This window comes from Saccopteryx leptura, chromosome 3 (genome assembly GCF_036850995.1).
Source record: "Saccopteryx leptura isolate mSacLep1 chromosome 3, mSacLep1_pri_phased_curated, whole genome shotgun sequence".
NCBI lineage: Eukaryota > Metazoa > Chordata > Mammalia > Chiroptera > Emballonuridae > Saccopteryx > Saccopteryx leptura.
In genome coordinates this window covers 248,320,752-248,333,990 of record NC_089505.1, presented here as the reverse complement: position 1 = coordinate 248,333,990, position 13,239 = coordinate 248,320,752, and the positions used below count along the sequence as shown (strand labels likewise).

The window sequence follows — 13,239 nt, the reverse complement described above, 5'->3', positions numbered from 1 at the left end:
GGGCGGGGAGGCACGGTGCAAGGGTTGAGGGTGTTATATTCTGTGGGACATTTGAAACCATGCTAACACAATAAATTAAAAAGTTTTTAAAAAGGAATAATACTTCTTAGGAGTTGTCTATGATTAAAAAAAAACCGCACACTTTTCCATCTGTAAATAAATGAATAGAAGAATGAATGAATACATAAGATATAAAAATAATAATAAGTCTGCTACATGCTAACAACCAAAGAGCAATGTTTCCTGTCAAAGAACCTGATAATATGCAGACCGGTTGAGCCACCATGTAAAGATCTTTCCAGGGGCTTCATTTACCCCTGTTATGAAATCTGGGTATCTTTGTTTTACTTCAATCTTCCCTCAGAATAACCATATCTTTGTAGCTCAATGTCAAGTTCACTTCATGGGCATATTTGAAGGATACCTTCCTATAGTGAGTGAGACTAGCACAAAATCTTCTAGTTAGAAGTGCCTGGAATGGATTTCTCTGCACTAAATGGAGAGAAAGGTAGATCCAATTTAAAATCTACAGAATGGTCAGACTATTGGAAGAAGATAGAGGCAGCAGGTACATAAAAGTGACTGAATCCCTCTAATTACCCCTCTGTCTCTAAAACACCATCTTTGTCCCAGGGGAGACTCTTCCACACTCTCTCCTTCCCAATAACTTTGTTTCACATTGAATTTTCTCCCCCCTCTGGGAGCTATGTTCTGACTTCTGTTTAATAATATTGTCTCTATGGGGATGTAAAGTTCAGCATAGGATATATAGTCAATAATATTGTAATACCTATGTATGATGCCAGGTACTTAAATTTTATCTGGGGGATCACTTTGTAAATTATATACTTGTCTAATATAATAAAATAATATTGAATGGTAACTATAATTGAAAAAAAAACACAACAGTGTCTCTAAGTTAGAAAAGCTCTATCAGAACACTTCTGATTCCCTTCCACACTAACTTTCTAAACAATTTCACCTGCAAAGCTCTGACCCATTTCTCTATAACCCAGAAAAGCAGTGGTCTCCAACCTTTTTTGGGCCACGGACCGGTTTAATGTCAGAAAATATTTTCACGGACCAGCCTTTAGGGTGGGACGGATAAATGTGTCAGGTGACCAAGACAAGCGTCAAGAGTGAGTCTTAGAAGGATATAACAGAGGGAATCTGGTCAAATAAAACATCGTTCAGATTTAAATATAAATAAAATGGAAATAATGTAAGTTATTTATTCTTTCTCTGCGGACCGGTACCAAATGGCCCACGGAACGCTACTGGTCCGTGGCCCGGGGGTTGGGGACCACTGCCCTAAAGGACCATGACTCCTCCTGTCTCCCTAATCCCTTTCTGCATTGAAGCCCTTTTGTATTTCTTGCCAATCCTGTCACTCATAAGTGTTCTCTATGCTATGTTTTCCTACCTCATATTCCTCTCCTTTTCTATTCAATTCTGGTTCTCCTGCTTTCACTTAGCCATTGAAATTCTATAGGTCTTCCCACCTTCCTTCTCAGCACAGAGCTGCAATGGAATCAGGATGGGTTTTTAATCCTTTGGGAGGGGAGGAAGGAATGAAGAAGAAAGACTTGGACAGGCTAGGTCTCTCTTCAATTTTTTTCTTTCTTTTTTTCTTTTTTTTTTTTTTTTTGTGGGCAGAGACAGAGAGAGAGACAGATAGGAACAGACAGACAGGAAGGGAGAGAGATGAGAAGCATCAATTCTTCGTTGTGGCACCTTAGTTGTTCATTGATTGCTTTCTCATATGTCCCTTGGGTGGGGAGCTACAGCAGAGCAAGTGACCCCTTGCTCAAGCCAGCAACCATGGAGTCATGTCTATGATCTCACACTCAAGCTAGCAACCCTGCGCTCAAGTTGGTGAGCCCGTGCTGAAGCCGGATGAGCCCATGCTTAAGCTGGCGACCTCAAGGTTTCAAACCTGGGTCCTCAGCACCCCAGTCTGATGCTCTATCCAACGTGTCACATCTGGTGAAGCTATGTTTTTTGTGGCTGGTTTTTTTTTTGTTTTGTTTTTTTTGTGTTTTTTTTGAGAGCAGTAATTTCCAAAGTATGAATTTCAATGGGTATTATTTGAAAAGAACAGTTTTATGGTCATGTAAGTCTGAGAAATACAGCTAGACAATTTTTTCCCTGGAAAAATTCTCAAAGCTTTAACATAATGATAGGCTTTTACTTGTTATATATTATTACATAATAGACTATCCCCCAAATTAGAGGCTTAAAACACTAATGAACATTCATTATCTCATAATTTCTGTGGATCAGGAAGCTGGGAATGGCTTATCTGAGTGGATCTGGCTTGGGGTTTCTCATGAGGTTGCCATCAAGTGTTGATCAGGGCTGCCATCATCTGAAGGCTTGACTGGGGCTGGACAAGCTACTTCTAAGATGAATCACTCACGTGGATGGCAAATTGATGCTGGTGTTAGCAGGGGAACTCAGTTTCTTGCCACATGGACTTTCTCCATAAGGCTGCTTGGGTGACCTCATGACTTCGAAGTGGACCCTGTGGAGCAAGTGACCTAAGAGAGCAAAGGGAAAGCTATAATATCTGTTATGACCTAACCTCAGAAGTCACACATCTTCATTTCTCTCATGTATTATAAATTGCACACAGATCACTCTTATTCATTGTGGTTGGGGAGAGGGTGTGAATACCAGGCAATAAGAAACACTGAGGCCCTGGCCGGTTGGCTCAGTGGTAGAGCATCAGCCTGGCGTGCGGAGGTCCCAGGTTCGATTCCCGTCCAGGGCACACAGGAGAAGCGCCCATCTGCTTCTCCACCCCTCCCCCTCTCCTTCCTCTCTGTCTCTCCCTTCCCCTCCCGCAGCCGAGGCTCCATTGGAGCAAAGATGGCCTGGGCGCTGGGGATGGCTCCTTGGCCTCTGCCCCAGGCGCTAGAGTGGCTCTGGTTGCAACAGAGCGACGCCCCGGAGGGGCAGAGCATCGCCCCCTGGTGTGCAGAGCGTCGCCCCCTGGTGGGTGTGCCGGGTGGATCCCAGTCGGGCGCATGCGGGAGTCTGTCTGACTGTCTCTCCCCGTTTCCAGCTTCAGGAAAAAAAAAAAAAAAAAAAGAAACACTGAAGATCATTTTGGAGAAAGGTTAATGCAATGCATTACAAATCTCCAAAACTTATTGGACAACAAAATGATTGTTTAATAGATTATTCCAAGACAGTAGAATTCCATGAATATGTAAGGTGGAAGAAGCCCACCATGGTTAGTCTCACTGAGGAGTGAGGGTCTTAGAGGGTCACAAATGGAGGAGCAGATGTGTGTCTGGAGAAATAACCCTGGAAGAAGGAGCATGTGTATGCATTGAGGACTCCCAGGCTGAAAGACTATGAAACTAAAACTGAATTCCCTCTTGGAAATGGGGTTCAAGGGTCACTCAAAAGAGGATTCCTCACTTAGGAAAGGCTGCCAGTACCAAACTGTTTGAAAAGTCCATACTCTTGTAAATTGTTTATTTCCTCTGTCCTATATCAAAGATAGGATGGAAAAAGTCAAAGTTCACAGGCTGAAAAGAACTATCACAGAATCTCTAAAATCTGTTGATGGAGATTATCAAGAATGCTCAGTCTTTCTAGGCTAGGAGGGAGCAGGCTGCTCTGTGGGACTGTTCCTGCTGTTCTCAGCCACATGAGGGGACCCCAACAGTCTCTTTTTAAATCTGTGCTGAGTATAAAAAAGTCACTTGGATAATTCAGATCACAAAGGTCCCGTTCTTCTCGGCTTAATTTGCACAGTGACTTGTTTGCAAAGGTCCAAGTCCGGGGTGGGAGCCACCATGGTTGGAAGAAATAAATTGTCATCAAATGTTTTCAGTGAACTAATTGGCAGACGTAGAATAAGAGAGGAACGGACAGGCATAAAAAGTCTGGGAAATAAGAGAGAATTAAAAATGGGGAAGAAGTAATGGGGGAAAAGAAGAAGGTGCGTGAGAAAAAGGAAGACCTGCACCGCCCAACTCCCGCGGACGCCGAGGAGCGCTTTCATTACTTTGGACCACAAGGTGGCACCCTTTAGACTTTCTTCCCCTATTAAAATAAGAAACGGGATGGAGAGGAGGGAGTCAAGGCAAAGCACTCCCTCAACCAAGAACAATTTGAAAACCCACCCCATAATATTTAAAATCTGGGACAAAGAACCGTCTGGACGGAACTGCTTCAATTGCAAAACCTCAGCGCAGCCTCGGGAGCGGCCGGAGGGCCCGAGTTAGAAGCAGCCCCTTTAAAAAAGCGGAGTACAGTATTGGGATTCTTGAAACCTGAAACCTAGAAACAGAATCGTAGCGGAAACCAGAAGGAAAACCTTGAACTCCTCCAGACAATTGCTTCCGGGGAGTTTCAGGAGAGCGAGGGGGAATAAAGGGCCCTAGAGGAGGGTCCCTCGGATGGCGCGTCCCTGAGGGTCCTGGCGAGTTCGAGGAGCGTGGGAAGGAGAGGACCCTACCCTCTCCCTGGGCTGCGGGTCATGGCCACCGTGGAGCCGAAAGCCCTGGGCATTGGCTTCAAGTGTCTCTCTTTTGCCACTTTTGTGCTCATCTGTGCCGGTCATGGGGGACGCAGGGAGGAAGGGGGTCCAGCCTGCTACGGAGGATTTGACCTGTACTTCATTTTGGACAAGTAAGTGCCGTAAGTTGTTCCACACTAGGCTGAGCTGATGATGCTTTCTTCCCGGGCTGGGCTTGTTGGCAGGGTGGCTTTGAGACAGGCACGCCTGTCCGGGAACCTAGAGGGACCGCGGGAGGTGGCCGCAGCCCCAGCGCGGCGCCTTTGTCAGGGGAGCGCGCCTCCATCCTCCGCTGCCGGAGTCCTCCGGGCAGGCGTCCCTCCCTGTTCCGGAGACAGATGTCTCGTTTTCTGTGACTGAGGAGCGTGGTAGGGAGTGTGAGGATGCTGCTGACCTACCGCGTTTCTGCGACTCTTCCTCATTTACTGTAGAAACCTTAGTGAGACAAACTTGCTTAGGAGAGGCAGAACTAAAGTAAGAGGCGTGCGCTGTTTCAAGACTATCGGCTTCTTTTTTAAAAACGCTCTTCCACTTAATGCATTACTTTTGTTCCTAATAATATAATGCATGCTGACTGGGAAGTCATTGGCTGTATAGGTGGATTTCTCAATCTCCGCAGTATGGAGTTTTAGGCTGGGGAATTCTTTGTTGTGGGGCCGTCCGGTGCATTGTAGGGTGTTTAGCAGCATCCCTGGTCTCTACCCACTACCGCCAAGTGGGGATGCCAGGACCACCCCTCTTCTGTCCTCCTCTGCCTCCCTCTCTCCCTCCGCTCCCAGATCCAAAGTGGGGACAACGAAAAATATCTCTAGACTCTGCCAAAAGTCCCCTGAGGGTAAGAAAACAGCCCTGGGGCTTGAGGACCTTCTCCCCCACATCCCCCCACCACCACCCATGCTGGCGAATTCAAGTGTTTGGCGATTTGACTGGTGGGCTACCAGGGAAGTGCAGGAGCCCTGGTTTTCCTGGAATGGATAGTGGTTAGGCTTCGAGATTGTGCTCAAAGGAGGGCTGAACTCTGACGGATTATAAACACTTCCCAAATCCCCTTAGATTTGCCAAGCCACAGCCATTCAAGGAATCTCCACGCTATTTACCAAAAAAACAGCTTCGACAATAAAAAGCCCCTCAGAGAAGATCCATGCTCCTTAAAACTGTGTGAGCACCCCGGCGCCAGAAGAGAGGCGCTTGCTGCTACAGTGGTGGCGAGATGAATTTCACAGACTGGAAAGTATTTGGGAATTGGAAAAAAGAGTCCTGCAAAATAAACCGGCCAGCTAGAAACCAAATGTGCTTTGCAGTTGCCCCTAGAGTTTGATTTTTCCGTAAAGGCTGTTTTGAACTCCAGATTCTTTGGATGAAAAGTGGGATCTTTCTTGCAGATTTATGAGAAGGTGGATACTGAAAATATACTCCAAAGCTAAGAAATGGAATTTCTTTTGTTACTTCTAGTGGCTGGGAGCACCGGCTCACAGATTCAGAGACTGTGTCTAGTGGCTGGGAGCACTGGTTCACAGATTCAGAGACTGTGTCTAGTGGCTGGGAGCACCGGCTCACAGATTCAGAGACTGTGTCTAGTGGCTGGGAGCACTGGCTCACAGATTCAGAGACTGTGTCTGAAAACAGTCAAAGATGTCCATCATTGTGCTTTAAAAAAATATATTTTTAAAGCCAGTTCAGAAGGACATAGAGAAAACCTTGAAAAAATGGACAGAATCATCATATCCCTGAACTGAATGACTCCACTCCATGCTGTGGAGATAATTAATTCTCCCCAAATCAATTTATAAATTGAATTCAACTTTTCAATCAAAGTTCTTAAAAAATTTGTTTTGGTGGTGAGGGGAATTTAACAAAAAGATTCTAGGTGTATCTTAAAGGAAAAAAAGGACAAAAAGAGCTAAAACATTTTTGGAAAAGAATAATGAAGAAATACTTATACTTCCAAATATTAAAATGCATTATAAAGCAGATTAATAGAAACAAGATGGTAAAGCCAAAGTATAGGTGGACAGAGTAGGAAATCTGGAAATAAAGCCAAGGATATGTAAGCATTTAGTAGAAGCTCAGATCAGTAGGGAATTAATTTGTTGTTGTTTTGAAATGATTCTTGGACAAATGGTTGATAACATGGGAAAAGAAAAGGATATATTTATACTTTACATTATACATCAAAATGATTTTCCAGGATTGAAAATTTAAATGTTTAAAATGAAGTGATGAAAGAACTAGAAGAAATTTTAGATGAATATTATTTTCACCTTAGTTTTAGAGCTTTTAAAACAGGGCAGAAACAATAGAGAAAACAATAAAAAGATTTAACTTTCTTAAAATTTTTAACTTCTATAAGTGAAAAAAATGCCATAAATAAAAGATAATAACAGGTTACCAAAACTTTTGCAGTGCAATTTTCTCTTTAAATATATATATAAAGCAATTTATAAAAGATCCCACTAGAAAATAGGCTTATTATAGAAATAATTCACCAAAAAACATGTATCAAAACCAATAAATAAATGTAAAAGTTTGACTTTACTAGTAATCAAAGAAGTAAAAAAAAAAATCAAGATATAATTTGCATTAAGTTGGCAAAGATTTTTAAGGAATAACAATATTTAGTATTGGCCAACTTTTAAGAGGTAGCACTGTCATGTCACACTGAGGAGAATATGCATTTGTACAGCTTTTCAGAACTTGTGCTATAATATAGGACTTTCTGTGATGCTGGAAATGTTCTGTCTGTGCGGTCCAATATGGTAGCTACTAACCAATATGGCTGTTGAGCACTTGGAATGTGATTAGTGTGACTCAGGAAGTGAACTTTTTATTTTATTTAAGTTTAATTAACTTACACTTAAATAGCCACCCATGGTTACCATGTTGAATATTGAAGACAAGAGGATACTTGAGCAACATGTATCAAATGCTTTTTAAAAATGGGTTTCTACTTCTCCATCCCGCAGTTTTGTGTCCTAAAGAAAAAAATCCAAGATAGTCCCATAGAATTGCCTATATGTGTGCTCATGGCTGTGCTACTCATACATAAAGCTGAAAATTAACTAAATGTCCAACAATGGGGTGTATTAAGTAAGGCATAATAGATGCCTAGTATTTAATATGCATACTGTGTATGTTTGTGAAATATTTTAGGAAAAATATTTAATGCTCACAATATACTCTTAGGTGAAAATATACAATAGTTACTAAACATTATATATATTATGAGTCTGTCTTTGAAAAAAAGCTAAACAAATTTATGTATTGGGTATATGTACCCAATATGCAATAGTAGTTCTCTCTAGAAGATTTTTGAATTCTGTTTCTTGCTTTTCTCAATTTTTAAGACTTTCTACAATGAACATGTTACTTTTATATTCAACAAAAACAAGTTACTTTGAATTTTTAAAAATCATTTCAAGAGGATCTCTAACTAGTGTGCTGAGCTCTGAGCCTCTCACCATTATAGAGGATGCTGCTTCTTTTATATTTAATCCTAGAGCAAATTTTTTAATGCACCATAAGACCCTTTGCAGTACATCATGGGCCCCAAAACACTTTGGGAAACAAATGATGGGGAGACTTTTACAGTCATTTACTTTACATTTAGTTGGATTCCTCTGACTTCCTTTAGTTGTCCTATTGCTTGAAGAGAGAGCTACTTTTGTGCTGAATGATGAACTTGCTAGAACTTGCCAGGACAGTTTGCATAACTCTAGCTTGCCATCTCGATCCAGGCTAATTTATGTGATTGTGGAGCCCAGAGCTGGGGGATGGGCCAAAAGGTAGTGATGGCTAACAGGCCCCTGGGTGGGCCCTGAAGACATGTTCTTCTGTCATAGAAGAACTTTCTCAACTAGTGCTGTCCAGCACCCAACCGCAGCAGAGTGGAAAGAGAAAGAATGCTGACTTGTTTTTTCCTTGGGCTTCTAAGGTCCTTTGGGCAGCATGACACTGTCTACAGGCTGAAACCAGTGAATCACGGGGCACTGAATTCACCATTCTTCTCCTTTTTTCTCAGTGGATGGTTCTCTTCTTCATGACATTGAATCTCAGCTCAGTTCAGCTTTAAACAGGATGCATCTCTGGCCTGGAGGGAACCCAGATTATACATTTAATGGAACATCATGTTTTTTCAACCAGGAGCAGAAGACTTCATAATGACAAGTTAGACTACCACAGTAACACAATAGGGCATTATTAGCGGCTTTGGCGATGGGGTTGGTGGACAGAGCTTCACAAGACTTTATACTGATGGAATTTCATGTTCATTTAAACATGCTTTTCTGGTTACAGTCAGGAAAAGTAGATGGCTGGAAATTCAATCAGGGATTTGAAAAGTCCGATTTCAAAGGCCTGTATCCAGAGAAAAACAAGTCTTCCAGTGGGTCCTCTAACATTAATGCACTCAGTTGAACAACCCACAGACATGACTGTACCTTCCCTCTCTCACCCAGGGCTCTGCTGCTACTATACTGTACATTTATGTTTCATATATTTGTCTATTTTATAGAGAGCTATTAGTCATTTAAATGGAAAAAGGGGATTCTTCATCTTGAGTCTCAGAGAAGTGCTGGCTATATTCATGAGTGCCCTAAAGACTTCAAAAATAGAATGATGGCATAGAGAGCAGAAGGGAAGGAGAAGATGGTGAGCTGGAGGATGACAGTAAGCACTGAATAGCTTTATTTATGGGACTCGCCAAAGCCACAGCCTGTCACCCAATAAATCCCTACATTTGAAAATCTCCCCCACAGGCATACTGTGTGCTCCTTCCCCCTTAAAGCCTCCATACCCTTCCTTCTGCCACTTCTCTTTTGTCCAGTACCAACTTTCGCTTTGCCTTAACCCATACATGGGGTCCTTGTCTTGCCACTAAGAGTTCCAACCCTACGTCCCACAATTGGATGATCCTGTGGTGGGAATGATCGGAACGATCGTTACTGTATGTTATACTTCAGGGACGTGGTCATTAAACAGATTTTTATAGCATTGCCCTGGAACCTCAGTACCAGCTATAGTATTGTTTTTCTGGATATTATCTTCTGGATTCCCAACTACTAACTTACAAAAGAAATCTTCAGAGTCAAAACTAAAGTCTTCCAAAACTTATGCCATCTCACAGGTGCACCAAAGACAACCTTGCTTGGTAGCTCGGGCAAGCATGTTCGCCCCAGACTTACAGATGAGAAACTGCTCAACCTTTGTCAGCCCACTGGATGAAGTGACGTACTCAAGGACCTAGAATTAGATCATGACAGATCTGGGACGATGTCTGCTCCTGACTGCCAGCCCAGCTCTTTCCACTTATCATTGCCCTTGTGCAGTTGGGTCATAATGAAAAGCACATGTCAATACAAGTAGAGGAACTGGATGGATTCCAGGAATTAAAAATCCCTGCATCAGAGTTTCAGTAAATGATGGTACATAAGGCAGTTAAGATACGTAATTGAAGAACTCTCTCTGTTCTTAAATCAGCTATCTTTGATTGAAAGTTTTAGGGATTCCAACCCCCCACAACCCACAAAGATGCTTTTAAGATCTGGAGAAATGGATATGACTCTAAGGGCATCTGACTAGGATGCACTTAAAGGTCAAATAAATTAGTAATTTCTTCATAAATTACTGGAGAAGAGAAATTCAACTCTGTAGATGTGTTAAAACCCACAGATGTAGCTTATTTTCTGATATGCATTGGAAGAGAGCTTTGAGTAGTGAAAATGCAACACTGACTCTAAATAATGGCAACAGAGTTCCTTAGAAGGTACCTTAAAAATGCTACAATAATAATTCTGAGAGGCATCAGGAAAAAAAGAAAAGTTTTTCTAGGGCTAAGAATGTTGTGCATGGGTTTGTGTGTGTATGTGCATGTGCTTGTGAGTGTTATTGAGATGTAATCTATGGTTGGTTTTAAATCTTCCTCCAAATAGTTTCCAGGTTTAGGGAGAACTTATCAGGCCAGGTAATAGTTGGTAGAACTGCCTACAAATTGGAAGGTTTGGTGTATGGGTCAAAAATAAAAATAAATAAGGCGAAAGTGTTTTTGTTTTGTTTCATGTTTCTGTCTGGGTCAGCTGAGTAATTACCTCCAGTTTCCTTAGCTGCTAAGATCTGGTAACATAGTGTCATGCTGAGAATAGAATCCAGGAGTGTTGGAGGAAGGCACCCATTCTAAGATAACCTGTAATTATCTCCAAATGCTGGAAGGCTCCAAGAAAAACTCTGGCACCCCTTAGTGAGACTTGGCTGTCACATAAATGCAAATGGGATTTGCTTTATGCTAATTGAGAATGTGTGTCTTTCTGGTGTGTGGCCAAGTGACTAGACTTCACCTCTCCTAGCCATTACTCTGCAACAAAAGACCAAGTGGGTATTTGAACATTTCTGACATGGTTCTCAGACATGCCAGGTTGTACTGAAACAAGTGATTAGATTTCTTCAGTTTGGCTGAGCTGATTTCTTTTATTCATTTGGCATAAATATCTTCTCAATTCCAATAACAAATGTGCAATCCATTAATGGCATGGATAACACGATGCCTATTTCAAGCAATGTCTTGTTCTGGGAGCTGCAAGGGATGTAAAAAAGCAGGAAGTGGGCCTGACCTGTGGTGGCACAGTGGATAAAGTGTGGATCTGGAATGTTGAGGTCATCGGTTTGAAACCTTGGGCTTGCCTGGTCAAGGCACATATGAGAGTTGATGCTTCCTGCTCCACCCCCACCCCTGCCTTCTCTCTCTCTCACTCTTTCTGTCTTTCTCTATTTTCTCTAAAATGAATAAATAAAATCTTTAAAATTTTTTTTAAAAAGCAGGAAGCAGTGTCAGACTTCTTGGTTTTTAGGCAGAAGGACTCCAGGCAGCCAAGGCTAAAGGCTACAATGAGGATTTGGGGCAGGGGACAGGCAAAGAACAGTACCAATTGTTCTTTGATACCAATTAGATCAATACCAAGAAGAAATAATAAGTGATATTTACTGAGCCCTTATTACCTTCCAAGCACTGTGGTAAGTGCTGTGCCTATATGATTCCATTTCATCTTTACAACCATGTAAGGTTACTACAGTCATGATCACCATTTGACACACGAAGACACTGATGCTTAGAAAGGTTAGCCAAAGCCACACTTAATGATGAAACTCAACCTCAAACCCAAGCTTCTCTGACTCATGATCTAGGCACAAAGATAAAAAGAATCTTAACATGCAAAAGAGCATTGAATCAACCACAGTAGGTTAGGTGATACTATGGTAACAAATAACCCTCAAAATCTCAATGACACAAAACTACAAAGGTATCAACCTTTGTTTATAATCTCTGCCTAGCTACATGTGATGAGGTTCAGCAGGGGTCTGTTCATTCGTTGTTATGGGAGCCACGCGGATAGAGACTCCTTCTTAATGCCTGTTTCCACCATCTCAGCTGCAAGGGAAGGAAATGCGGTGGGTCTCTGGCTGGAAATGAAGTGCTCCTGCAGGAAGTGACATGCATCCTCTCAGCCCATTGGTCAGAATTAGTCACATAGAAAGAAGGTGAAAAAAATGTCATCCTCCCATGTATCTAAATGGAGAGGAAAGCCAGACATGGGTTGGCAGTGAAAGCCTCTACTGCAAGCATATAATTATATACTGCTTTGGCTTGAGTAAGTAAGGGGGAATAGTCATGAGAGAGAGTGAAGAAATGAGGCTTTTCTGGAAAAGAGTCAGTTTGGAGCTATAAGTCTTAGATGGGTTTGTCAATGTGGGATTACTGTCAGACATAACAGTTCAAATCCTCCCATGAGGCCATGATGTTCTTTTCCTTATTCCTCCTTCCTCCTGCACATCATACATTCATGCAGTGGGCAAAGGCTTAATTAGATTAAATGGAAGGTGGAAATGCAGATCACACATGCTTCCCTATGTGTTACACGAATGTATTGGAAAGTTAAGAATCTGTTTGCCCATAGTTTGTAGAATATGAGGGAATCTGAAGGGCTGGGAAGGGAGAGCAGCCATGGGAGCAGAAGGAGCTGAGACAAGAGGATGTTTGAACTGAGCAGAGGCTGACCCAGAGTCTGAATCAAGAGTGTCTGGCTCCAGCTACATGTGTTTCTCAATGGGGGTGCTGTTGGCATTTTCGGTGCAGTCATCTCTCGCTGTGAGAGACTGTAGGGTGTTAACCTTTCTGATCCCTACTTTGTAAATGTCATTAGCCTTGGTGGTCAATGTGATACCTAATAAATAATGCCCCTGCGTTTGTATGTAAGTGCCATCCTGTGAGATACACCACCCTAATTGAGATCCCCTAACTGGAAGACTGTGGGGTAGAACAAGACAAGCCAATGATGCTGGTTTCCAGCATCCCAGGACCACCTCTGAGCTGGAGGAGCATTCATCTAGAGAAAGAAGGAGGAAGGTTTTAATGATAATTAGGCTGGTAGAAAAATTTAGTAATAATTCCTTGGAAATAAATATGCTATGCTAAACCAGTAATGATGTCAACATAAATCTAGCCCCTTAAGTCTAAGATCTGGGAGAAATCCTCTTTCTGCTCTCACATTTCTCCTGTATCAACCCCATTTCTGCCTTATCATTGCCTTAGTTCTTAGCTTGGGCCATTTCTTATCCAGTTCACCAAAACATTCTCTAAATTGATCTCTTTATGTCCTTTCTTAGTGTTCCCCCCACCCTATAAACTCGAAACTAGTGCCAAATGGACCTTTTGAGAA

General features: G+C 42.1%; 1 protein-coding gene across 1 annotated transcript in view; it reads left to right on the top strand.

Annotated features, from left to right (window-relative positions):
* Positions 1-4,182: 4,182 nt before the first annotated feature.
* Positions 4,183-13,239, top strand: part of ANTXR1 (ANTXR cell adhesion molecule 1) — a 245,495-nt gene continuing 236,438 nt past the window's right edge. The window contains exon 1 of the mRNA XM_066378086.1: positions 4,183-4,647. Within this exon, the coding sequence (XP_066234183.1) occupies positions 4,496-4,647 (152 nt within the window). The 5' untranslated portion in view covers positions 4,183-4,495. The remainder of the gene's footprint in view (positions 4,648-13,239) is intronic.